The following is a 26432-nucleotide window of genomic DNA, read 5'->3' on the forward strand; positions in this document are numbered from 1 at the left end:
AGCTCACTGCAACCTCCACCTCCTGGTTCAAGCGATTCTCCTGCCTCAGCCTCCAGGGTGGCTGGGGTTACAGGCACCCACCACCATGCCCAGCTAATTTTTTGTACTTTTAGTAGAGACAGGGTTTCATCATGTTGGCCAGGCTGGTCTTGAACTCCTCACCTCAGGTGATCCACCCACCTCGGCCTCCCAAAGTGCTGGGATTACAGGCGTGAGCCACCGCACCTGGCCTACATGTGCATCTTGATCTAAAAGCCTAGAAGCACAGTTAAAAAGAGAAAAGCCCATCTAGGGAAAGAGTAAAGACTTTGATTTTCTAACACAAAATTCGCTTAGCCTATCTTTAAAATTTTTCTTTCTTTGACAAACCGTGACAACTTACAAGCCATACAGTTTTCTTTGGGGAACCAACACCATTTACCCATTAGGGATGCTGCTCCCAGATCCAGTTTTTCTTTTTGAGATATAGTTCCCTATTTTTGTGTACCGCACCTCTGTTTCTTGTTTGATGCATGCATATTCCTGCATTTGTTAAGATTCGTTTGGTTGCAGACAATGGAATTCAGAATGTTGCTAACTTCAGCCGCAAGTGAGAACTTGTTGGAAGGGACCAAGATGCCACCCACAGGGCTACCTGCCAGGAGCAGATGGCAACAGGAACTGGAACTCTATGGGGCACCAAGAAATGGTCTCTCTGTCCTTTGCTTCTGCTTTGTTGTATACATCTGATTCATTTCTTCTTTCTTGAGGCCAACTGCTGTTTTCTGCTCATTAATCCACAAGGCCGAATGTGGCAACAATGGGTCTCCACTTCCCTGTGTTCAATCGCCGCCTGCTGGAGAAAAACTTTTTTTTTTGTCCCAGATCCAAATTTCCAGACTGGTCCCTTTGGGCCAGTCAATCTTGGCCTGCAGGGCTGGCTACAGGATCTATGAGGCCCAGTGAGAAATAAAAGTGTGGTAGCCTTTATTCCCAAAGCAGGGGGACGTGTCCATCGTGGTACTCAGCGAGCTTCTTTGTTTCTTCTGCAGTCTCTTTTTCGACTTGTCATGGTGCTTTTTATTTTCCATTTACTGTTGTTCTAAGTAAAGAAAACTCAATGTTAAATTATTAGCAAGCATTTTACCATTCATCTTTATATCAAACAATGCCAGTTTTAAATGTAAATTTCAGAGCGTTTAACTTATATGCAGAACCACTGAAATTACACAATTGGTGTTTGTGACTTGTTGGCCAGAAGAGACAAACATAAACCAAACTCATAAAGATTGGAAGCAGGAAGACAAGGTGCCTCCAGGTTTGCCCAAGGGGGATGCTCTTTCAGGCCTGGACATACTGGATGAGTGGGGGGAGTCCAGACCCTTCCAGGCATCCAAGGGCCCTGTCAGCCACCAGACACATGCACTGAGACCCAGCCAGGGAGGCAGGATCTAGGGAAATTGGTCCAGCTGTCTCCCCTTTCCACAGCCTTCCCCAGCCAGCCACAGCAGACTTACCTCCAAGGATCTCTAAACCTCTGTGCTATGACACCCTCAGTACCTGGGCTAGGGGTGGGCAGAGGTTTGCCCCCATCAAGACACAGCCTCCGGCCGGCCCCTCCACATACACTGTGTGCTGCCAGCCTAGGGCAGGGACGGCCACCACCATGCCCACCCGAGATGCTGCAGGGTGCATGCACCCTATCCTGGCCCTCTCTGTGCCTGTACCCAGGACCCTGTGAAGTGTGGACAGCAACAGTGGCCATAGGTCAGGGCAGAAAGGGGGAAGCCAGGTGGAGAGCACAGGCAGCTGAGAGCTGGTTGTGGGAGGCAGCCACAGGTGGAGCCATGCATAAGCCAGGCTTCCAAAGCACAGATTCAAAGATAAAGTTACGTCCGGGTGCAGTGGCTCATGCCTGTAACTCCAGCACTTTGGAAGGCCGAGGCAGGCAGATCACTTGAGGTCAGAAGTTGGAGACCAACCTGGCCAACATGGTGAAACCCCATCTCTACTAAAAATACAAAAGTTAGCCAGGCATGGTGGCAGATGCCTGTAATCCCAGCTATTTGAGAGGCTGAAGCAGGAGAATCACTTGAACCCAGGAGGTGGAGGATGCAGTGAGCCGAGATCACACCACTGCACTCCAGCTTGGGTGACAGAAAAAGACTCTGTCTCCAAAAAAAAAAAAAAAAAAGATAAAGTTATGAAGACTCTCAAGACAGTGCCACAGAGGATTAACCCCCGCACAGAGTCCTTTTCATTGGTCACTTGCTCAGCCAGCTGCCCCAGTGGCCTGTGATGGGAGTGGGAAGTGTGGGGTTGGGTGATAACCTTCTAAAGTTAGAACCGTTCCCAGAAATGCAGACGGGAGAGCTTTGGGAAAACCATCCAAACCTTGTTATTTTTTATGACAAAGTAGGAATGCCACCCTGGCCCTCTAAATTCATAAACAGTCACAGACATGGGATTAAACTACATATAATTTCTGCAACGTGGCTTATAGGCATCATTAAACAGCTGCATTATGTTGAATGGCTATGTCATCATAGATTAGCTACGATACTGGCTATGAACTTCAAGACTCCATGTGTCCTGGCCCCTGCCCTTCCACCCCTCTGACCCGAGATGCAGTTCTAACAGTTTCCCGGGTGACGCTGCTGCTGCTGACCCTTGCCCATCCCGGAGCTCACTTTGAGAGCTGGCTGAGATCCCAGGCAGGGTGGCAGGTGGCTGCTCCAGGACTGTGAAGAGCTCCCCCTGCAGACAGAGGAACTAGGCCTCCCAGCGACTGTAACTGGAACGTTGGCGGCTTCAGAATGGACTTGCCCTGGAGGCCGGCCTCCTGCTGATCTGGGAAAAAGAGGGAACAGAAGAAAGCAATCCGCCACCTTGGGGACTCCTCCTGGATTAGCATTATCTAGGTGAAGAAAGTGAGACCATCACCTACCAACCAGATAACTCATTCCACCTCTGTGGGCAAACTGGCAGAGCAGCAAATAAGCTTCCTTAATCCCAGTGCGCCCACACCCTGCTCAAGAGCTCATGGGCACGTGTTCATCTTCAGGCCAAAGATGGGGAGCCAGGGAGTGACAGACTGTCACTCCAGGAGAGTCACCCGGGGGTGTTAGGATCCCCACATTTGCACCCCCTGAAATCTAATCAGCATTTTCCAGCTGTTCCTAATCTGACCTGTGCAAATGGAATCTCATTGGAACTTGCATTTTTCATCATAGTGACTCATATGGCCTCTGTGTTTCGCCTGTTCATAGCCTTTGACCATTTTTCTAGCTAGTTGTCTTTTCCTACTGATTGATAGTAGCTCTTTGGTTTTTGTTACTGTTAATCCTTTATAGATGTGGCAAACTTTTTTATTTGCTATTTCACTATTTGCCTTTTGACTTCATAATGTGCCATGACTACCCATGTGACAGGCTCTTTGAGCCTCAGTTTTCTCATCTAAGAGATGGGGAAACAGTCGCCACACTGGCTTAGTGGAGGATCAAACGAGGTAACCTCTATGCTGCACTTGGTCGGCCACATCGTCAGCTCCCAATAAATGCTGGCGGCTGTGGTTGCCGCTGCAGTTTTATAACCAAACTTCTCTGTATTACAAAGACCCCTGAGCCCCAGGCCAGCACCGTGAAATATAAGCACAATAGAACCACTGAGCGCCAATCAGATGCAATTTGGGTCATACTGACTTTCCATTTTGTGGGGTTTCTGTTTAAATGTTTGCCAAAGTTGGAAACGAGATTGAAATTTAAGGAAAAGACAAAATGCTGTGAGATTTGGGCTAACACGAACTTCTCCCTTTGTCACGACCCCTCCATCAGATGGCCCCTGAGTTCTGCAGCCTCGAGGAAGGCCTGCCCTATCTGGACATGGTGATTGCAGAGACGCTGAGGATGTACCCGCCAGCTTTCAGGTGTGTGGCAGCCCCCTCCCCTGCCCGAGTCCCCACCCCCTACCCCTACCCCCTGCCCCAGCCTGCAGGTCAGGGCCCTCCTCCATCAGTTACCACATGTGTTTCTGGAGGGCAACGCCTGAGTCCTGGGTTCCTTTGTATCCCCATGGCACCTCAGATATCTGGCCCGCTTTCCTACAGGTTAACAACCTTCTCAAAGCTTCACTGGCATTTTCTTAACACCGCCTTCCTCCCCAGCCCAAGCCGGCCCTTCGGTCTCCTAGCCTTTGCTGGCTTTTGCCATTTCCCCTGCCTGTTCATTCATTCATTCATTCATTCATTCATTCAGCAATTGTTTATTGAGCATCTACTCTGTGCCAAGCATTGGGAAATCAGCTGTATATAAAACAGATAAAAGTCCCTGACTGATCTTGGAGCTGGCATTCAGACAGTAGGGGACTGTCTGAGTCCTGGGAGCTCCTTCCTGCCATCCAACACCCCCAGCTGTCCCATCCTGGAGCTCCAACACGACTCACCCTCCAAAACGTCTCACCGCCCCTCAAGACGTCTGTGTTGGGCTTGCCTCACCTGGTCCTCCCTGCCCTTCCTCCTCAGCACTTTGAGCTGTAACTATACACTTCATGTTATATTCTTGGACACATATCTGCCACTCCATGACATTTCACTAATGTACACACCAACCAGCCGGTCACACCAACCTGTGGGTATCTTGAGAGCAAAACCAACTATTGTGCTTCGTTCAAACTCTCCCAAACAAGGCACTCCATAGAGAAGGGCATCTTAATTCATGTCCCCAGACCCCTACAGAGAGTGAAGTAACAGCCAGATTTCAGGCTCTAGAAACAGAAGCAGCACAAAGCATTAACCGTATGTGATAAATTCCACTCAACACTTTTATGAATTAACAGATCACATAAACCATATGGAAATACCTTTTGCCATTTTTAAAGACAATATGTGGATGATTTGAGGGTCAAAATGATATTTCAACACAAAAGCATTACAAAGAATGCAATTGTAGACATTGTCCAAATGTTCAAGTCCAGAAGCAAATACAGAAAATTCCAGTGGCGTGATTCGAACTGCATTGTCCTCAAGCACACAAGGTTTTGGGTCTTAGTGTGGAAGCAGGCCAGTCACTCAGGGGCTCTGTGCCCCCTCTCCCCATGCCAGCATTAAGACCCGATGTGCAGCCCTTCCCTGATCTCCTTTGGAGCCTCTTGCAAACTGTCATCCAATTCTTTCTTTTATTCTTTTTTTTTTTTTTTTGAGATGGAGTCTTGCTCTGTCGCCCAGGCTGGAGTGCAATGGTGTGATCTTGGCTCACTGAAACTTCCGCCTCCTGGGTTCAAGAGATCCTCCTGTCTCAGCCTCCCAAGTAACTGGGATTACAGGTGCCCGCCACTATGCCCGGCTAGTTTTTTGTATTTTTAGTAGAGACAGGGTTTCACCACATTGGCCAGGCTGGTCTCAAACTCCTGACCTCAGGTGATCTGCCTGCCTTGGCCTCCCAAAGTGCTGGGATTACAGGCGTGAGCCACCACTCCCAGCCTTATTTTTTTCATAATTGATATCCAGCTTTCTTCCAAGGGGATTGTGGGCAGCTGGTGTACATGTTAAAATGAAGTTCAAGATAAAGCATTCAGGGATCAAATAGAACAAAGGCCATTTAAAGGAAAGAAGGCCTTACGGGGCCCCAGAGCTGGCTGGTAGCTGGGGTCCAGCTGTGGCTTGGTGACCAGGGCTCCTGGCCAAGAGGGAGAGCAGCCAAGCCAAACAGGTGTGTTCTCCAGCAAGAGGACAGCACAGAAACTGATCAATGGACACAGTACTTCCTGGACCTAAACTCAGCCACGAATCCATCAGACAAGACCTTATTAGCTGTCATGTTGAATAACAAAGGGGTTAGGCTCTTCAACATGAAAATGCGGTGGCCGATTCTCCACTGACACGTTATAAACAGCAGAGCAGAAAAGGAAGTTGGTGCAGGCGGACCAGGAAGCTGGTGATCTCACCTGAGGACCAGACAGAAACTAGAGAACCTGGGTGAAGTAGTTAGAATTCATCTAACAGGTCTAGAGGGCACGTCAGAAGACCATCTCGGCCCTGGCCTTGGTTTACTGTGTGATCGTGAGCCTCATGCTGCTCCATGCCTCTCCTTCCTACGGGTTAAATGGGGACACACACCTGCTTGGCTGGCCCTGCAGAAGCAGGCAAGAGGCAGTGGGTGGCACAGGTGGAACTGCAGTGCCCGCTCAGCTGCCTGCAGCATGATGTGTGCAGGGAGGAGCGCCGGCACTGGTTGGACAGTGGAATGGACAGCTTCCATCCAGCCTCGCTCTCCTGAGCCGCCCCTTCCCCACACATGCCCCACGCCTGCCCCACACCTCCACACCTCCATGCCCACCCCACACCTGCCCCACACCTCCATGCCCACCCCACACCTGCCCCACACCCGCCCCACACCTGCCCCACACCTCCATGCCAGCCCCATACCTGCTCCACACCTGCCCCACACCTCCACACCCGCCCCACACCCACCCCACGCCTGCCCCACACCTCCATGCCAGCCCCATACCTGCTCCACACCTGCCCCACACCTCCACACCCGCCTCACACCCGCCCCACGCCTGCCCCACACCTCCATGCCAGCCCCATACCTGCTCCACACCTGCCCCATGCCCGCCCCACACCCGCCCCACACCTGCCCCACACCTCCATGCTGGCCCCATACCTGCTCCACACCTGCTCCACACCCGCCCCACACCCGCCCCACACCTGCCCCACACCCGCCCACCTGCCCCACACCCGCCCCACACCTGCCCCACACCTACCCCACACACACCCACCCCACACCTTCCCCACACCCACTCCACACCTGCCCCACTCCCACCCCACACCTGCCCCAAACCTCCATGCCCATCCCACACCTGCCCCACACGTCCACACCTGCCCCACACCTGCCCCACACCCACTCCACACCTGCCCCACACCCACTCCACACCTGCCCCACACCCACTCCACACCTGCCCCACACCTCCATGCCCACCCCACACCTGCCCCACACCTGCCCCACACCTGCCCCACACCTGCTCCACACCTGCCCCACACCTCCATGCCGGCCCCATACCTGCTCCACACCTGCCTCACAGCTGCTCCACACCTGCTCCATGGGCATTTTTCACCCTATCAGCTCTGCTGGCTTTTCTTATTGATCACCAGATATGAGAGAGACAAGGTGTCACAATTCTCACCCAGACCAGAGGACAATCTGCTTCTGCTCAAAGGATTTGGGGGTGAATCTAGGGAGAGTGAGCATTTTTATTATTTTATTTCATCTCAAAAAGCGTGTTGACTTTTCCCAAGTGCTGACACAACTTGGACTTATTCATAAAAGAAAATCAGAATCGCCCTTGTGGGAAACACAGCAGCCCTGTCTGAGCGCCACTGAGGTGACTCCCGGATGCTGTGCGGTGCAGTTCTGAAGCTTCTGTTGATCTCTTACGAGGTTCAGTCTACGGGGAAGGGAAGGCCCTATTTTCCAGCTTCCAGGGGGTCTGCCTCCAGGTCCAGGCTGTTTCCAGAAAAGATGAACAAGCAGGGTGCCAGGGAACAGCTTCATCTGACCCCTTTGGAACTGCGGGTACAGACATCACAAACCCCAGCTGCCTGCCCTGGTTTCAGTGCTGGTGTTTGCTACCAGCTCCAAGCACACATAATTGCATTAGCAGCTTAGCATCTCAATGGGTTCTCCACGCCCTGGCCTTTTTCTGTTCCTGTCTGTTACATGAAAGGCTCATAACAGAGAGGGAGCAGCAAGAAGCCACAGGCTGCTTTTAATCTCTTACGGGCAGGAACAGGGCATAACAGTAATTACTGTAATCATTGCATTTCCTTTAGGATATTTAGGGAAGTCCAATCCTACAGCTTGAAGTAAAATCCAGCAGAGAATTATTTTGAATTTTTAATTATTTATATTGCCAAAATAGCATGCTTATACAAACAAAACAAAACCAAAAAAAAAAAAAAAAACAGTCCCGGCCGGGCGTGGTGGTTCACACCTGTAATTCCAGCACTTTGGGAGGCAAGGAGGGAAGATCACTTGAGTTCAGGAGTTCAAGACCAGCCTGACCAACATGATGAAACTCTGACTCTACTAAAAATACAAAAATTAGCCGGGCATGGTGGCAGAAACCTGTAATCCCAGCTACTCGGGAGGCTAAGGCAGGAGAATTGCTTGAATCTGGGAGGCGGAGGTTGCAGTGAGCCAAGATAGTGCCACTGCACTCCACCCTGGGCGGCAGAGCGAGACTCTGTCTCAAAAAAAAAAAAAAAAAACAGTTCCCTAAACAATGAAGAATAAAAAAAAAAGAAAAAAAAAAGGATCCTGCCATTCTCCATCCCAATCCCATCCCCTAGAGAAGAGAAAGATAGAAATTTAAGTATTCTTCTAGAAATGTTATGTTCATATACAAGCATATATAGTCTACCCTTTAAAAGTAAAGCATAAATGAGATTGTGCCATTGCCCTTGGGTAAAATGAACAATCTGATCAAATATTTTCCTCTCTGGGAGAACAAGCTATCGGTAGAGACACAGACAACAGGGAACAGATTTTCAAACCCAAATTTCCTTCCCTCACCAGGACTCACTCAGAGGAGCCAAATTAACAAAGAAAGTAGAAGGCTGTCTGCCAGGGACCAGGGAGAGGGGAGGGGAGGGAGTTAGTGTTTAAGGGATCCAGAATTTCAGTGGGGGAAGAGGAAAAAGTTCTGGAGATGGATGGCAGTGCTGGCTGCACAATGAATGTACCAAAACCACAGAACTGCACACTGAAAAATGGTTCAAATGGTCCATTTTATGTTTTATATATATATATATATATATATATATATATCCACAATGAAATAATAAACAGGTGAGCAGATAAATAACTAAATAAACCCAGCCTCACCAGGACCAATTCTGATGTTCCAATATTCCAGAATTATCATGGCAGCTGATGGACGGTTTGAGCCTGTCCTCATTAGATGTTCTCATGTCCTATGTTAAGGACTTAAGACTCAGAAGATTTTTCATGGATTCCAGGCACGTGGGAGTGGTACAGACAGGAGCAGGAGTGGGAGCCCGTGTACAGGATTCATTAGGGAAACAGAACTTTGCTACGTAGGGAGGGTATCTCGAGGACAAGCCTTGACAGAGGGTGTGACCAGTGTCTCCTCCCAACCCCCATGTTACCTGGGATAGGAAATGGCCTGAAGTCTGGAAGGTAGGAGGCAGGAAGTGGGGCTTGGTTTTCTTGCTGTGAGCCAGATCTGTTGAAGTGGGATAATGCTGAAGTCAGAGAGAGACTTCTCAATCGAACCCTATAGTCACAAAAGTAGTTGGGAAGGGGGTGGGCTGAGAGGTGCAGGGAGGTGATAAAGAGAAGCTGGGGCTGTAATTCTGCCCTCGTCCTAAAAGGCTCTATCTCATCCTTTAAAATCCCAAATCACCTGTAACCAGAACTTTTTTTTTTTTTTTGAGACGGAGTCTCGCTCTGTCGCTCAGGTGTACAGTGGTGCGATCTCAGCTCACTGCAACCTCCTCCTCCCGGGTTCAAGCGATTCTCGTGCCTCAGCCTCCTGAGTAGCCGGGACTACAGGCGCACGACACCATGCCTGGCTAATTTGGGTATTTTTAGTAGAGACGGGGTTTCACCATGTTGGCCAGGCTGGTCTCCAGCTCCTGACCTCAGGTGATCCACACACCTCTGCCTCCCAAAGTGCTGGGATTACAGGCATGAGCCACCACACACTCGGCCATGACCAGAACTCTTGAGAGCGTGTGCTCAACACTCGAAGTCCAAAAGTCTACCCAAGTTCAGGAAGAGAGCGGTTCTTCACCTCTCCACCTCGAATTTTGTTTCTAGAATGTTGCATGTAGGTCTGAAGAGTGACAGCACGTTTGTTTAACAGGAACTCAAAGCCAGCAGATCAGGAAAGGACACTTATAAGGTTTGGAGTTTGGGTTACAGAGGTTTAAGGTAGGTCTTTTGTAGCAAGGAATATTTGAAATTGGGCAAGATGAGTGAGCTGAGATCGCGCCACTGCACTCCAGCCTGGGCAACAGAGCGAGACTCCATCTCAAAAAAAAAAAAAAAAAAAAATAGAAATTGGGGCAAGATGTATGACATAACAATTTAGGAATGAGTGAATACAGGTAGGTGAGTTGAAGGGAGTTCTGACAGGTAAGACTGTTGTCTGGCAAGTGAACTGTTTGCTCACGCAAGCAAACCATTGTCCTGATAGGAAAGCGGTTTGCTCAGACAAATTAGTTTGCATTAATTTCCTGAAGCCAACAGTGAAGCTATTTCTTGGTTCAGAGGTTTATCTTCCTCGGCAAGAATTTTCTGGAGCAGAGAGGAAGTCACTGACACAGGTGGTCTCGATGCTAACTCCAAGAGTTGAGTTGTGTGGCTCCAGGTAGACTCATTTCCCAGGGTCAACTGCTGGGCCATAAACAACAAGGTACAAGCTTAAGAGAGCCATGCTGGGATTTCAAGTTGCAAGGAAGAGAGATTCAGTGGTGCTTTCTTGAGTCACGGGTGTTGGTTGTAAGAAACTGGTGAGGTGAGGAAGCTAGAACTCTCCCAGGAACCAGGAAGGGCTCTCACTGGCAGGCCTCACAGAGGAGACCCAAGCTGGGGGACTGGAAGGTGGTTCAGATTGTTCACAAGCTGCAGTGGCTCCAGCAGTCAGATTGGGGTGTGATCTCACAGCACCAGGAGCCCTGAACACCAGCCTGAGGCTCAGCCCTGAAGGCAGCTTGACCAGGCAAACCTGGAGACTGCATCAACACCAGCAGCCTCCAACACACCTGACCTGCTCATGGCCTTAATCCCAAACCCAGGTCCTAAACTACCTCTCACTGTGCATTGCAAGTCACTGCCCATCTTCCTGGCTTCTGATCTGCTGCCTTCTCCGATTCATGGCCTCACTTCACCCACTGATTGCCCTTGACTTTGAGCTACAGGTTTCACCAGCTAACTGCGACTCTAGCCTCAGCTCTGGGGCCATACAGCCTCAAGTACCTGGGTCTTGCCCCAGCTCCAGCTCCCTGTTCTAGGCAGCCCATCCTTGGGAAGAAGCAGACAAAACTACATGTCAGAGACATGGCTCTGGTTGTCATGAGAAGACTGGCTTGCAAAGAGGTCAATGAGAGACGAGAATCTAAACTAAGGAGATGGCAGTAAAACTGGAGAGATGGCACCATACGAAAGACCAGTGATGAATCTGCAGACGGGGAGAGACGAGTACAGGATGACTTCTGGTTTCTGGCTTTCTCAAGCCTGTGTGGGAAACAGAAGGAGGAGAAGATTCTGATGACCTGCTGCTGCTCAGGCCGACTTCGAGGATTCTGTGGACCTCTCGAGGAAGAGGCCGGGTCTGTGGGTAGAAATTGGAACCTGGGGTTCAGGCTGGGGCTGAGGTAGGAGGCTTAGGAGATAATGGAAGTTGAATCTGGGAGGGCAGATGAAATCCCTGGGAAGTGCCAGGATTTAAGAGGCTGGTGGATGCAGAAGAGCCTGCCAATGAGGGAGAAATCAAGGAAAGAAATGTGTGTGTGCATGTGTGTGTGTGTCTGAGAGAGAGAGACAGACACACACACAGAGAATGGTAAAGATGATGGACACAGGCCAGGTGCAGTGGCTCATGCCTGTAATCCCAGCACTTTGGGAGGCCGAGGCAGGGGATCACTTGAGGTCAGGAGTTCGAGACCAGCCTGACCAACATGGTGAAACCACCCCCCATCTCTACTAAAAACACAAAAATTAGCCAGGCCTGTTGACACACACCTGTAGTCTGAGCTACTCGGGAGGCTGAGGCAGGAGAATTGCTTGAACCTGGAAGGCAGAGGTTGCAGTGAGCAGAGATTGTGCCACTCCAGCCTGGGTGACAGAGCAAGACCCTGTCTCAAAAAAAAAAAAAAAAAAAAAAAAAAGAAGAAGAAAGAAGGAGGAGGAGGAGAAGAAGAAGAGGAGGAGGAGGATGCAGCAAAAAACAGCAGGTGAATCTGGGTAAACAATACATGGGTATCTAATGTACTATTCTTCAACTTTTCTGTAAGTTCAGAATTATTTCCTAATGAAAATTAAAACAGAAAAACAAACCAAAGAAATGTGCAAGAGGAAGACAATCAATGACATAGACAGACCAAGTCAGATGAAGACTGAGGAGTATTCATCAGATGTACCCATAAATGTTCTTTGGGGATCTTGGCATGGGGACCATCCACAGGAGGGAGGGGACAGATGCCAGGCAGAAGACTAGTCAGTAAAATGGGAGGAAAGGGAGCTAGAGGGTGAGCAAGGGCAATTTTAAGAGGCTTGGCTGTGAATGGGAAGATAGGATAGGCTGTGGCCCAGGAATGACCCTCCAAGCCCCCACTACGAAAGCAATCCTTCCAAAGCACTTTGCACCCCAACATGGGGCACAAGAGGGGCCCTTTGGTGCTTGACAAATGGATGCATGAAGGGATGGATGAGTACATTTTCATCAAGGACCAAGCGAGCCTAGCCTCGGGGCTGCAGGCTCCTGGGCAGTGAGTGGTAATGGGGTGGGGGCTTGGTCACCCTGGGAAGGGGGCTGAGCAGGGGGTCCTCTGTCCCCAGCCTCATTCCACACACCATGCTGCCTGCCCCTGATCCCCTTCACACTCAGACTCTGCCTGTCCAGCACGCCCCAAGCTCTGCTCCTCATCTCTTCTCTGTACCCACCCCTCGACCTGGTGTTTCCCTCAGATTCACACGGGAGGCAGCTCAGGACTGCGAGGTGCTGGGGCAGCGCATCCCCGCAGGCGCTGTGCTAGAGATGGCCGTGGGTGCCCTGCACCATGACCCTGAGCACTGGCCAAGCCCGGAGACCTTCAACCCTGAAAGGTGAGTACTGCCCCTTTTAAAAAGCTCTGAAGGGATGTGAGTGTGTGGGATAGAAATTTACCAGTGGAGGCAGCAGCCAGGAGGCACAGACTTAGCAAAATTGTCCCCAAATAGTCAAAAGTTATGGCAATTCAGATAGATGTTTGCAAGACATAATTTCCAAAGGAAATAATTATACCATTTTTTAGCCACACGCGGTGGCTCATGCCTGTAATCCCAGCACTTTGGGAGGCCAAGGTGGGTGGATCACAAGGTCAGGAGATCGAGACCACCCTGGCTAACACGGTGAAACCCCATCTCTACTAAAAATACAAAAACTTAGCTGGGCTTGGTGGCGGACACCTGTAGTCCCAGCTACTTGGGAGGCTGAGGCAGGAGAATGGCGTGAACCCAGGAGGCAGAGCTTGCAGTGAGCCGAGATGGTGCCACTACACTCCAGCCTGGGCGACAGAGCAAGACTCTGTCTAAAAATAAATAAATAAATAAAATAAAAATAAATAAATAAATAATTATACCATTTTTTCAAGGTCCAAACTGAATCCAGAGATTTAGCATTTTGGCAGCCCTGCATGCAAGGAACAAGGCAATTTCAAATGATTGTCTTCCATTCATTCAAGCCAGGACATGGGATACAGGATTGTATTTCAGGTCTGCACTGGAAAGTAACAGAACATCATTTCCTTTTTAAAAAACGGGCATCTATGCCAAAACAACAGCTTCAGCTGATGTCTCCATGAATCTAAATTCATGTGATCCACTGGTTGACCTGGGTCCCCGCCTTCCACCACCTGGCTTTGGTTCATTGTCTCCTTTCATTTCTGGGCTCTGTGATTGGAAACATCTGAGCAGGCGGCCCACACTCTGGTCCTCATCAGAACCAGTCAATATACTGTGTGTGTGATCTGGCAAGGGAAGGGCTGGCCCGGCACCAGTTGTGTTTTCACCTTTCATGGCTCCAACTGAATTCAGCCCAAGCCTACGACCCAGTCACTGGGAAAATGTGAGCAATGGGATCTACACAAACAATATTCCACAGTCAGCAGCTCCTGAACACGCCGCAGCCACAGGGCTTACAGCCTCACAATAAAGCCCAGGGGTAGTAAAAAGTGAGCTCGCTGTTACAGAACAGTGAGTGCCACCTAGCTTCACTGTCATGGGACACACGCTGCAGGCAAATGCACTACTTCGTAGGAGATTCAGCAGTTCTGAGGAAGGGCCTCCAGCTCTCCAGGTACTGCAGCTTCCAGTGGTTCAAGTGTCCAGTGCAGGGGCCTGCAAAGCAAACATGGGCAGGAGAGGGGCTGCCAGTGTGGCTCAAGAGACCTGCAGGGCAAGCCAGCAGGACACGCCCCCCAGGGAGGGCCCAGGAGGTGCTGAGGTGCCCGGTACCCTGCCAAGGAAGCAAGCAGGTGGTGGCTGGGTCATCCTGTGGGAGGGGAGGTGGTGCCATGGGCCCAGGTGAGGGTGATCACCAAGCCCTGGGGTTCAGGGATGCCGTGTTTAGACTCTGATTGTGGGTGGCAGTGAGTCTGTGGGCTTATTAGCCACACACTGAATTCCTAAGGAGAGGCAGGGAGGGAGCTGTGGACATTCCAGGTGATTCTGTGAATTCAGCTCTGCCTCTGGGGCTGTGCAGGAAGACAGGAGGCCAGGAGCAGAGAGGGACTGAGGCTCAGGAATGAGCAGCCATCAGCTCCCAGAGCCTTGGAGACATCCTTGTCTCAGATGCAGGGGTGGCTCAGCTGGAGCACAGGGCTGCAGAGGGGAGGGAGCGGGTGTTCTGGGCCAGCCCTGACCACACGGACCTGCAGGTTCACGGCTGAGGCCCGGCAGCAGCACCGGCCCTTCACGTACCTGCCCTTCGGGGCCGGCCCACGGAGCTGCCTCGGGGTGCGTCTAGGGCTGCTTGAGGTCAAGTTGACACTGCTCCACGTGCTGCACAAGTTCCGGTTCCAAGCCTGCCCTGAGACCCAGGTGAGGCCCCACTGCTCAGAGGCAGGGGCAGGGGCAGGGGTGGGAGGGCCACCCCAGTTCTCTGCGTGAGAGCAGGCCAGCCTGGGGGCAACATCAGGCTCTGCCTCCGTGAGCTTGGGCAAGCTCCTTAACCTCTCTCGGCCTCAGTTTCTTGATTCGTAAAGTGGGGATGATAATAATAACACCCTCTACCTCTCAACATCCTGTGAGGATCCAGTGAGTTCACACAGCGCTCAGGTAAGCCCTGGCAAGCCAACCCGAGCATATGTTAACCATTGTTATCAGTATTGTTCTCTGCACACCAGGGCTGGACCTCACCTTGCTGTAGGTCTTCCCACTTCCACAAAGGGCACACAGACAATGGCATTTGCAGTTGTGACATGTGCCTGCCTTTGCGGGGTGGGGGGGTGCATGGCTTGTCCTACAGAAGCTGGGGACACTTCCTCTGGCTCCTCCTGACAGAGCAAGGTGCTGTCTGCTTGGAGGGAAAGCTGAGGGGTTTCAGCTCCTTGAAGGGTACCCCCAGCTTTGCCTTCCCCCCTTGTGCAGACACTCACGTGTCCCCATGGCCACAGCCTGGTCCCTCTCACAGGTGGTGACACAGCCTCTTCCCAACAACATATGCCTTCATTCCTGAGGTCCTAGACTGGTGCACAGACCCTGTCCTCACCCAGAGAGCTGGGCTCTCCTGAAATGGGGCCTCACCCACTTTTCCAGCCCTATCTCCCCCCGACATCACACACTCCAGAACCAGCAGACCAATTCCTCAACAGGTCAGGGAGCTTATATCCCCCGCTTTCACACTCACAGCAATCCTGCAGAGTAGGAGTGACTATTCCCATTCTTTAGATGAGGAATCAAAGTTCAGAGAGGTTAAATAACTTGCCTAAGGCCACACAGCAGGACTGCAGGCTTCGTGATGGCAGGGACCCAGTCTGTCATATTCATTGTTGGACTTTCCAGCATCTAGCTTAATGCCAGGCCCATGACAGGTGCTCACTCATTCATTCAACAAACATTAATGAGCAAATGGATAAGCAGCCAGAGATGAGAGAAACAGGGGTCCTCACCCAGATCCTGCCCACTCCCAAGCTCTCCCTCCTTCCTGACATCTGGCTACGTCTCTGCACAGCGTTAGCTATTCCCTGCCTATCCTGACCACTGCTGTCCCCTGCACCTATCCTCATGCTGGTCCTGCCATCCGGAACCCACTGTTCAGCTGCAGACCTGGACAGGCAGGCATAGGAAGGCATAAGGACACAGTTGACAGATAGCAACAATTCTAGATTGAGACAGGCAGTGCCTCTGACAGAGAACCTGGGACCAGCTGCTGGTCCTGGAGGAATAATGAGCTTGGATGGGGGACATAGAGTCTGAGGTACTGAAAGTGAACACATCCACATACTCTGGGCTGGAGACAGGGAGGGGCAGATCAGCAGAGCAGAGCCAAACCAAGTGAGGTCAAGGGGCAGACGGAGGAGCAGCCCCACTGCATCGGGGCTTCCACGTGTGCGGGGCTTATCTCACTTCCCCACGATTTCAACATACAGTACAGCAGCCAGACCAGTCTCCCAAAACGCTGCTTATGCCTGGCACTCCCCGGCTTAAGAACCAGCCAGGAGTCAAGGGCTCCCCGTTCTTCCTTGTCTGCTCAGACAAGTGCTGGGGCCTGCAGCTTTTTCAGATGCCTTTAAGGGCTATGGCTCCCACAGGAGACACGTACAGCCCCAAGCACTAAGACCCTGGTGACTCTTTGCTGTCACATTAGCCACTGGGTCATCATTTTACTCAGCTCCAGAGGAAACCCAACTCCTCGAGTAATTCTTTGGTTTTTCTTCAAAGTCCCCAGTCCACCACTGGCTCTGCCTTTTAAGCTGGACATAGGAAAGCTTTCTGGATGTCAGTGAGGCCAGACCACAGCACACATGAGCAGGAACAGCATGAAGTTGCTCTCCCCAGAGCCCCTGGGCCAGAGGGCATTGCTCAGTTACTGGCCAGGACTGGGGAGTGAGATGGGGAGGATCAGCAGGGATGGCTGGAGTCACTGAAAGATAGGTTTGGGGCTTTGCTCTCTGCTTTCTTCTTGTGTGACCTTGGACAACGGACTTGGCCTTCTTGAACCTCCAAGTCTTCATTTATACAGTGAGATGCTACTGTCTCTTTGACAAATATTTTAATTTTCTCTATTTTAGGTACCGCTGCAGCTAGAATCCAAATCTGCCCTAGGTCCAAAAAATGGTGTCTATGTCAAGATTGTATCCCGCTGACACAGAAGGCTGCCGGGTGGGGGGAGGGCACCCCCAAATTCAAAGAAAACCCTAAGTGTGGATGTTCAGAATTTTGGAAAAATGTCACTGAAGTGACTGAAAGAGTGCCTGGCATGCAAGGATAAGAGGTTCTTTACATAACATTTCCTAAATGCTTAATAAACATTTGTTGCACTTGGTTTTGACATTGCCAATGGGGTTTGAACCAGTGCTCTCTCTAAATGAAGAATTGCTGATAAATAAGTGAAAATGTAGTTTTGACAAAACAACTGAGAATGTGGGGTTTTAAAGGAAGTCCCAGGCTTGTGCTGAAAGGAATCCATGGTGCAGGGCACATGAGGACCCCCAGGTAAGCCTGTCCTGATGGCACCAGCTCGTGGCTCTTTCAGCTTCTCATGCATTGTGGAGTTGTAGAGAATGACATTTATCAGAAGTTCAACCTCAGCAGTGGTTCCAAAGCTTTATTATGCTTTGATTTTCCTAGGTAGGGTAGTACCAACTTTACAGTCAAGTTTCAATCGACAGAAAAATGAGAGTCTGAAAAATGATATACTTTTTCTTTTAAAGAACACTGTATCGGCCGGGCACGGTGGCTCACACCTGTAATCCCAGCACTTTGGGAGGCTGAGGCAGGTGGATTGCCTGAGGTCAGGAGTTCAAGACCAGTCTGGCCAACATGGTGAAACCCCATATCTATTAAAAATACAAAGAAATTAGCCAGGCTGTGGTGGCGGGCGCCTGCAATCCCAGCTACTTGGGAGGCTGAGGCAGGGGAATTGCTTGAACCAGGGAGGTGGAGGTTGCAGTGAGCCAAGATCGCGCCACTGCACGCCAGCCTGGGTGACAGAGCGAGACTCCATCTCAAAAAAAAACAAAAACAAGAACAAAACAAAAAACACTGTATATTAATTTTGATCAAAGAATCAAAATATAGAGGTGATTTTTTTGTAAAAATAAGTATTGTGTTGCTAAGCAGTTCACATTCAACCAAGCACTTGCAAGGTCAGTCTCACGATCAGCCACCAGCAGCTGTGCATTCATGGCTGCTGGTGAAGAGCCGTATCACCTCCCTGTGCCTCAGGGGCCTCTTCTGTAAAATAAGGAGGCTGGCCTCGATCAAAAGACCGCTTGTCCTCTAGTTGACACCTTAGCAGCTTTAAGGGGTTGAATTTACATAGAGAACGATCTTGTAGAAATCTGTAAGCCCCTTATGTGACACCCAGATGCTGACGACCCACCTTTAGAAACTTCAGGCCGTTTTGGGAGTGTTGGCAGAATGAGTTTCCACATATTCACTGCTGGGACTGCTGCTTCCACTGTTTGGTGGTCCCCCATCCCCTTCAGCCAGGAGCACCCACTGTATCCCTCAAAGTCCCCCTTAGGGGGCCCCTTCTCTTATTCTCTGGCCCTCCAGGCAGGAAGAGGATACCCCAGCTGCCCAGCACTGGGCCAGGCCTGTGAGTGACTGCTGCCTTAAGGTGTAGGGCTGTCCTGTGGCCCTCCCCACACCCTTGTTGCCACCACCTGCCCTTCTCCATCACCTTGCCCCTCTGCAATGCCCAGCCTGGGACTCAGACTCACTGGAGAAAACCATCCACCCCTGGGAACCTGTCGGCCTCCCTGCCTGTCCCACAATCCCTGACCTCCCCACGGCTGCCGCCACCATAGAACCTCAGCCTGCAGACAGGCCCAATGGCGCACTCAGCTCCCTGCTTGGAGCACAGCCCTACAACCTGAGTCCTCCCTTGGGACCTCCGGCCCCGCCCCCCGGCCTGTCAGCTCCATCCAGCTTCCCTCGCCTTCCCAGCTCAGGTGGTCACCACCTTCAGACACAGTGGTAGAGGCTTCCTCATGTGCTGGGGTCACTGGACTCCAGTCCTTCTACTGTGTGAGGCCACCAACCCCACTTCCGCTTAAATCCCACTGTTCACATCCAACACCAGGTATCACAGGGCAGAAAACCGCACCACCTGGTCCTCCAAAAAACCCTCTTGCTAGATTCCCAACTGAGTCCTCACAAAGCTTCTGGCCAATCCCACACACATACACCCATGTCCCAGACCCTACCACCTCTTGGCACCAAACATCTTGAGAGTCACAGTCATTTCCACCCCTTCCCATCACAACGCCCACCCTTTCTGCACCGGCAGGAACGGCTCCCTCCCCATCATCAGGCGATCTGGCCACGTGGCTCCCACCCTCCCTAGCATTGCTGGTCCAAGGAGTTGCTCTTCCTAACATGCTTTCTCCCAGGTCACCCAGCCATGGCTGCCACAGTCTTCACAGCTCAGTGGACTTTTCCGGAGCAATTGAGCATCTCCCACCTGATCCCTCTGGCCGCTCTCCCCATCTACACCCCCAGTGAACCAGTTCTGCTCCCCGAATCTCCCCAGCTCCCAGATGATTCAGAAGCAATCAGTTCACTTACATGCAAGACCTTAGCAACAGACATGCATCTGATTAAATGGTTTTCTCTGACACCTCTTTGCCCCCTGCCCAACTACACCATAGCAGGACCAATGACTTAATGAAAAAGCAATGAGTGAAATGGCAGGATCAGTCAGGCTGTGGGGAAATTTGGAGGGGGTTCTGAAAATCATACCATGGGCAACCATGTGGCTGACCCAGCTGCTGGGTGAAGCTGTGTTGTTCTTGCTGTTCCTCTGGTCATTTACCTTGGCTCTCCTCCAGCTTGACTGCACTTGCCTGTGTTAAGGTTTCAGATCACTCCAAAGATGGAAAAACGGGTTCATATTCACCTTGGACCTGAGAAATACAGGCAAGCCAACTGAAGCCCAAGCAGCAAGTCGCCAGCAGACACACGTCCTCAGGAAGGTGGAGGCTGGGCAAAAAGCACGTAGTGAGGACCGAGCAGAGAGGGCTGACAGCCTGGTGACACCAGTGGCCCTGCCAGCCCCTCTGCCAACAGGGCCAGAACCAGCCAATGCCCAGAAGGGAGGCTCCTGTAAACTGCCACGTGTGGGGGACACACACAACACTCTCTCCACATGCACAGCACATTGCTCTGTGGTGAACCTGGGTCTTACGGGGCCTGAAACTTATCTACGAATTGGAGGAAAGAGGAAAAAAAAAGTGTAACATTTGCAAATTTTATCAAAACCTATGACCATGTGACCATATTGCTAGGGTCCCTCCTAGGGCCTGGGGAGGGGCTCCAGCAAGTGAGGGGCCCTGAACCTTCAGCTTCACTGTCTTCGTAATAAATCCATACGTAGCTCACCAAGCCGTGTCATCAGCTCTGTCACAGCCCTGATAACGGTCTGAATGTTACGACCCCCAAAATTCCAATGTTGAAATCCTCACCCCTGAGGTGACAGTATTTAAAGTAGAGGTGATTAGACCACCAGGGCGGAGCCCTCATGAATGAGATTCAGTGCCTTTATAAAAGAGGCCCTTCCACCGCGTAGGGTTACAGTGAGGACTGAATCTATGAGGAAGCAGGAGGTTGGACTTTATAGACCCCAAACCTGGTAAATAAACGTCTGCTGTTTATGAGCCATCCAATCAATGGTGTTTTGTTACAGAAGTCCAAATGAACAAAGGCAATCCCTGACTCTCAGAAAAACGCCTGGCACTCAGTAGGTGCTCAATCAATAGACGCAGAAAAACGAGCTTCAGTATTCATCCACTTCTGATAAATTTTCTTTTATTTCCGTACTCTTTTGTGACATGTGTGGCACAAGTATTCAATCTCACGGGGATGTTAAAACCCACACTCGAAGGGTGTCCAGTGTGCTTAGGAAATGTGGGTTTGCGCAATCACAGACCAAGCCTGGGGGTCCTCGGGGAAGCTACTCCTCCAGGTCACCTGCCAGGTGGATGCACTTCCTTGGGCAATGGGTGACCCTCCCAGGACAAGGGGAACCAGCAGGGACTCGATGGCACCACACAGCAGCCACCTGTTCTGACAATGTGACACAGACCAACTAATGCCAGAGCCCAGGAGAAGCCACAGCAGAGCTGCCTGGGTTGATGTCAGAGCAACAGGCAGAAGTGACTGTGCCGCCCGTGGGCTGTCCTCCACCGGTGGCTACTGGGTCATTCTGGAAAAACTATGATGCCATGAGACTCTGAGAAACCAAATCACTGCAGAGACAAACTCATAAAAATTAAAACCAATCCATAAAATTGTATCTAGAAACTCTGTCCCTGGTGCCAATAAGCAGCGAAGTCAACAAAGAGTAAAAACTAAAACTTCAACACATTATTAAAAAGCAAAACTGGACTCAACTACAATCACTTCTGGTTAGTCCACTAGTGAACCCAAAAGTGACTTAAAAGTAAAAATCATTATTAGCAAGAGATTAAGAACATAACTTCATTGAGAGGTCAACGTTAAGAGAACAGTTCATTAAAAGTTTCTGTTTAAAAAGAAAAGGAAAGGCCCAAATAGCCATTTCAAGGCAGAGCAGGTGAAAGGCCTGGAACACTCCTGTGTGCTCACTGTCGGCTGCTGAACAGGGAGCCCAAGGCCAGCAGGATGGAGGGTGTGACCGAGGGCTTGGAGGAGGTGGTGTACTGGATGACATACTCTGGGTAGACCTGGTGTTTCTCAAAGATCACAAAGATGGAGGGGTCGGACACACTGTTCACGCAGCTATCATAGAAGGCGTTGCTCCGGCCCTCCTTGGCCGGGGGACGGACAAAGGAGGCATTGCCCCTGACGAACTCGCCCACCAGCACCCGGGCCAGGAACATTGTGCGGGTCTGCGTGTCGGATTTGCTGTAGTGGTGGGAATATGCAGCATCTCGGGCAAAGTAGCTCCCTGAAATGACACACGAGGGCTCAGCTGGGCGCCTGGTGGAGGGGCCTGCAGCCAGGAAGGGTCAGCACACTGCGAATAGCGTCCTGGTGATGTGCAACGCCAGGGCCTCTACTCTTCCACCCCGCATCTCCCTCCCTCCCTCTGTGCCATGTCTCCACTCTCCCTCATGAAGTCACATGCATCAGTGATACCAACACCCTTCTGAGTGGCAGCATCTGAGGAGTTACCAAACTGAGATAGCAAATTCCTTTCAAGTTCCGGATCTGCCCCACGAAACCTAAAGGCCTGTGGACACATCACTACTTAATCCCCCAAACCTCAGATTCCTCAGGCATAAAATGGGGCTGTTCAGCCCAACCTTACAGAGCTGGCATGGAAAATGAATGAGATCCCATATACGGAAGCAGTCTGTAGACTCTGGCAGCCCAATGTATAGAATTATGAGCCTTGTCAAATGGAAATCTGAGTTAGAAGCTGTCACCTGTACATTTGAATCCACAAGTCTACCACTGGCTGCTGTCCATCTTGACCCCTTGCCATCACTGCCTCAGACGGAAACTGACTAACAAAGAACTGATGGACCTGGAACACGGACTGCTGGGCAGAAAATGTTCTCAACTTGGTAAGCATATTGTGGTTACAGAAGATAATGTCCTGTTCTTGGGATGTGTTAAAGGGTGAAAGGAGACAATATATGCCACCTACCTGAAAATGGTGCAGAAAGAGAGAGAGGGAGAGAGAGAGAGAGAGAAGTGGCAACATGTTAAAACCAATGAATGCAGGTAAAATTTACCCAAAGAGGTTTTTTCTAATTATTATTATTCCAATTTTCTTGAATTTCGATTTCCAAAGAAATAGTATTTTAAAATTTTCTTTGGCAAGTTTAAAAATAACAGACAAGAAAACACTCAGATAACTCACGTGATAGCTAGAATACATGTTTACATTGAGTATCTCTGAGGGTTTCTGGTTTCTATTCTAAGGAAATCAATAGTAAAGGCACAGTCAGGGACTTCATCAGGGCTGGGAAGGTATCCCCTCTCCTCTCCCGTCTCTGTCACCATCTCCCAGGGCCTCTGCTCCACAGGGAAGCAACACCCCAGCCTAGGCAGGCCACCCTGCCCACACCTGGGGCCAAGCTCCTGACCATGCCCAGAGGAGCAAGAGCAAGGATGTGACTGGTAGCTGTGCCCAGGTACCACCACGCATGGAGTCTGAACCTGCTCATCGGCTCAGGCTGGTCCCCTCATGCCCTCTAGCAGTCTGTTCCTATGCAGGGGCAAAGCAACATGGGTTTTGCTGGTGGAGGCCAGTCATGCCTTACCCTTGCCGTAGGAAGTGCCATGAACACCACAGACCCGCCAGTCAAAGTTCTGCTGGCAGATGGCGTCCACAAAAATGGCGCTGGTGCCGTGGAACAGCTGCCGCTCGTCCACGGCCTTCCCTCCGTTCTGCTTGTGCATCTGTCCTTTTTGCCTAGAATCACAGAAGAATGTGTGCTGGGGGCAGAGTGTGCCGGCCACCAAATACAGCCGGCCTGATGCAAAACAACACATTTTTCCAAAATTCCAAAAGTGTCCTGGGACCAAGAGACGCAGGTCACAGGCTACCCTGACTAGGCCTGTGAGGCTCCAGCCACAAGCCAGGGTGTGGAAAAGAAGGGGGATAGTGGGAGCTGGGTGAAAACCCTCCCTCCACAGCTCCAGACAGCAGCGGCTCCCTGGACTCCAAAAGCAGAGCAGCCCTTGGAAAATGGGTACCATTTCCCCCAACCCCATGCCCACCTTGCTCCTGCGTGGAGCTGAGCCCTGGGATGCTGTAGGAGTTTTGAGGCTGCTGGTCAGTGGGTGCCCATCCTTCTCCCCTCTCCCATTCCCAGACTTCATCACTGTGCACAGAGTACACATTACACTACCCCAACCCCATTTGGGGACAGGTCAGCAAGACCCAGCCTGCCATGGTGACCTATTGTAGGATTCCTCCCCACATAGACAGGTGAGTGGGTGCTCAAGGACAAGCCAGTCCTCACGTATGAACCTGAGACCCCTGCTGTCTAGCCACAGCCTTATGTTCCTGGGGCTAATGGGGTGGTGGGCTGTACTGACCCATCCCACTGGTCTCCAGGAAGCCTTGGTGCCCTCATCTCTACAATGGGATGTGCTACCACACTGCCCTGGGGGAGCGGATGAAGGAGAGCAGACACACAGCTCCCGGCACATGGCAGCCCTAACTGCCACTCTGCTTTTCCTGGAAACCTGGGCCACATGTGGCAACCAGCCAGTGGTGTGAAGGGACAGAGCCACCAGCCCACCAAGAGCGAGCCCCAACGCACCACTGGTAGACTTCCCAGAGGGCCAGGTTCTGTACTCGCTCAATCTTCTGAACAAAGTAGAAAGGCAGCGTGCGGTTAAAGAGGTTCCAGACCTTCTGATACTCTTCCGAGGAAGAACTAAGGGTGATCTTCTGCAAGGGGCAAATGTTTTTAATGCATTACCATCAACGTGCAGAATATAAATCAGTCCCTTCCCAAAGCTTCTTGTAAACACTAGAACCGCAGAAGCACAAAAGCCCAGAGAGCAGTGACCACATTCTCCTGTGGTTTCTCCAGGCACAAGAGACAATCGGTCCTCATGAAATGTCATTGATAGGTTCTTGGAAACTGCAATTTTAAGTAAAACAACAAACCTCTTGTTTATGTCAGTTAGCATATGGGAAATTGGTTTCGTTAGACAGTATGTTGTGCCACTTTAAGTCAGTTTCCAAGAACCTATTGATGATGTTGAGGATTTACTATGTTTGCAAATTGTAGTCACTTTGCTCCTCATCACTGTGAAACCAATCTAAAGGACAGACACGTGATGCTTAAGCCACCATCGAGGGTATCCCCTGGATGTCCCTGCTTTTTTTTTTTTTTTTGTCCCACACAGGCCAAAGACACAGGTTGGACTACATGGTCCAAGGACCACAGAGTCGTCTAGACAAACATGTTGAACCCCTTCAGGTCCTTAGCACTTCTTGCCTGCACTGTTGGCATCTGCATGTGCCTTATACAAGCTCAATAAGTCCTCCCAGGACAGGGACCGTCATGTTTTAAAGCTGAGTTACACAGTGCTCGGCAGCCGGCCAGCTGGCAGACATCAGCCCAGGTGCAGACGGGCAGCCTCAGATGTTAGTCTGCGTACTCTCCTGCACTCAGCACAGCTCCCACTGGTCAGAGCCCCTCAACAAGCTGCCAAATTGACTGTCCATTCTCCTGTCTGCTAGTCGTGAATGCCTTCCCTCCTGACAGTCACCCCATTCCAAATGTCCATCAGACTCAGGTCCTCCCCAGGCTGCTTCTCCTTTTCTCGCTTAGTAAAATTGTATTTATTGGTTAAGCCCAGCCCATAAACTCATTTCTGCCCTTTCTAGCAAATTTCACAGCTCATCCTCCTCCCTCCACAAGACAACCCCTCCCCTCAGAGCCATAGCCAACTCCTGGGTGGTGAAAAAACAAAACCCTCTGCAAAAAACAAAAACAAAAACAAAAATAAAGCCCACATCTGTCACTGCCCTCCTGCCCCAATTAGCCCCAGCCTTACAGCTTCTTCAGTGTTGAGGGATGGCACAGTCTGTTCACACACACCCACTTCTACAGAACACCTTCCTGTCCAGCCCCAGGCGCATGCGTCCCCTACCTGAAAGCCTGGGTCTGGCAGGGCAGAGGAGTCCCAATAGTCTGGGATGCTCTTCGGGCCTGGAAACTTGGTATTGCTACAAAAATGTAAACAAAAACACGTAGACATTTTATTCTTACACAAAGCAAATATACCATAGGTGGTCTCTGCTAGCCAATATCACCAGTCTTGAGTCTCAGCACATCACATTTCAAGAGCAAGTAGAAGGCAAGGAAGAATGTTAGCACAATATTCACAACATGAGAGCACTTTTATCTTTGCCTATGTAGCCAAACTCCAAACAGTCCTGAGAGATCTATTTCTCACCTGTGTCCCAACTACCACACAGAAGGGATAAAAGGGATGGAGTACATGGTTAAAGGAGCACACACACAGCCATAAACCTTCATCCACAATTCTGAAATTCTAAGAGCTCTAAAGACATTTTTTTACGGCCTCGATGAGGTATAATTGACATTTTAAAACTTTTTATACAGCTCAGGAAAAGCAGGAGAAAATATGAAATAAAACATTTTTTGAAAAACATAAAAGTGACATCAAAAGTCATTTGGCAGTAGAAATTTGACTGAAGTTAGTTAAGAGGCCACTGTGATCTGTATCTATCCTTCTTAAACTGACTATGCATATTGTTTACTGCAGAAATATTAATGTGCTAAAATACAGAGTGTCATGTGATACAAGCATCACATTATCTTTCTAAAAATTAAATAAAAGCAGTCCAAAAGACATATGGATCAAGGGTTCAGGAACAAGGACTGTGAAACTATAATTACAAATCATTCCTATTAAGTTTCAGAATACACTGTTCTTTCTAAATAGATCTACCTTCTGTTTCTGCTGGCATGAAACATATACCTTCATCCTAAGCCTCAAAGAACTCCCACAAATAACTTTCCTCGGAAA

General features: G+C 50.4%; 2 protein-coding genes across 7 annotated transcripts in view; one reads left to right on the forward strand and one right to left on the reverse strand.

Annotated features, from left to right (window-relative positions):
- Nucleotides 1–17245, forward strand: part of TBXAS1 (thromboxane A synthase 1) — a 185574-nt gene extending 168329 nt beyond the window's left edge. For 2 of the 3 annotated variants that reach the window (XM_034965091.3, XM_008965963.4), the window contains 4 exons: nucleotides 3813–3904; nucleotides 12687–12824; nucleotides 14636–14798; nucleotides 16991–17245. In XM_034965091.3, the coding sequence (XP_034820982.1) occupies nucleotides 3813–3904; nucleotides 12687–12824; nucleotides 14636–14798; nucleotides 16991–17065 (468 nt within the window). In that variant the 3' untranslated portion in view covers nucleotides 17066–17245. The remainder of the gene's footprint in view (nucleotides 1–3812; nucleotides 3905–12686; nucleotides 12825–14635; nucleotides 14799–16990) is intronic. The other variant, XM_034965090.3, reaches the window with a different exon arrangement.
- A 3470-nt stretch (nucleotides 17246–20715) lies between these two features.
- PARP12 (poly(ADP-ribose) polymerase family member 12) overlaps nucleotides 20716–26432 on the reverse strand; it is a 43214-nt gene continuing 37497 nt past the window's right edge. For 2 of the 4 annotated variants that reach the window (XM_034965092.3, XM_034965093.3), the window contains exons 9-12: nucleotides 25530–25605; nucleotides 24185–24315; nucleotides 23177–23328; nucleotides 20716–21852 (exon numbers count right to left, since the gene is read on the reverse strand). In XM_034965092.3, the coding sequence (XP_034820983.1) occupies nucleotides 21527–21852; nucleotides 23177–23328; nucleotides 24185–24315; nucleotides 25530–25605 (685 nt within the window). In that variant the 3' untranslated portion in view covers nucleotides 20716–21526. Of the gene's footprint in view, nucleotides 22558–23176; nucleotides 23329–24184; nucleotides 24316–25529; nucleotides 25606–26432 lie in introns of those variants that run through there. The other 2 variants (XM_063606392.1, XM_063606393.1) reach the window with 2 other exon arrangements.

Source organism: Pan paniscus, chromosome 6, assembly GCF_029289425.2.
Source record: "Pan paniscus chromosome 6, NHGRI_mPanPan1-v2.0_pri, whole genome shotgun sequence".
Classification (NCBI taxonomy): domain Eukaryota; kingdom Metazoa; phylum Chordata; class Mammalia; order Primates; family Hominidae; genus Pan; species Pan paniscus.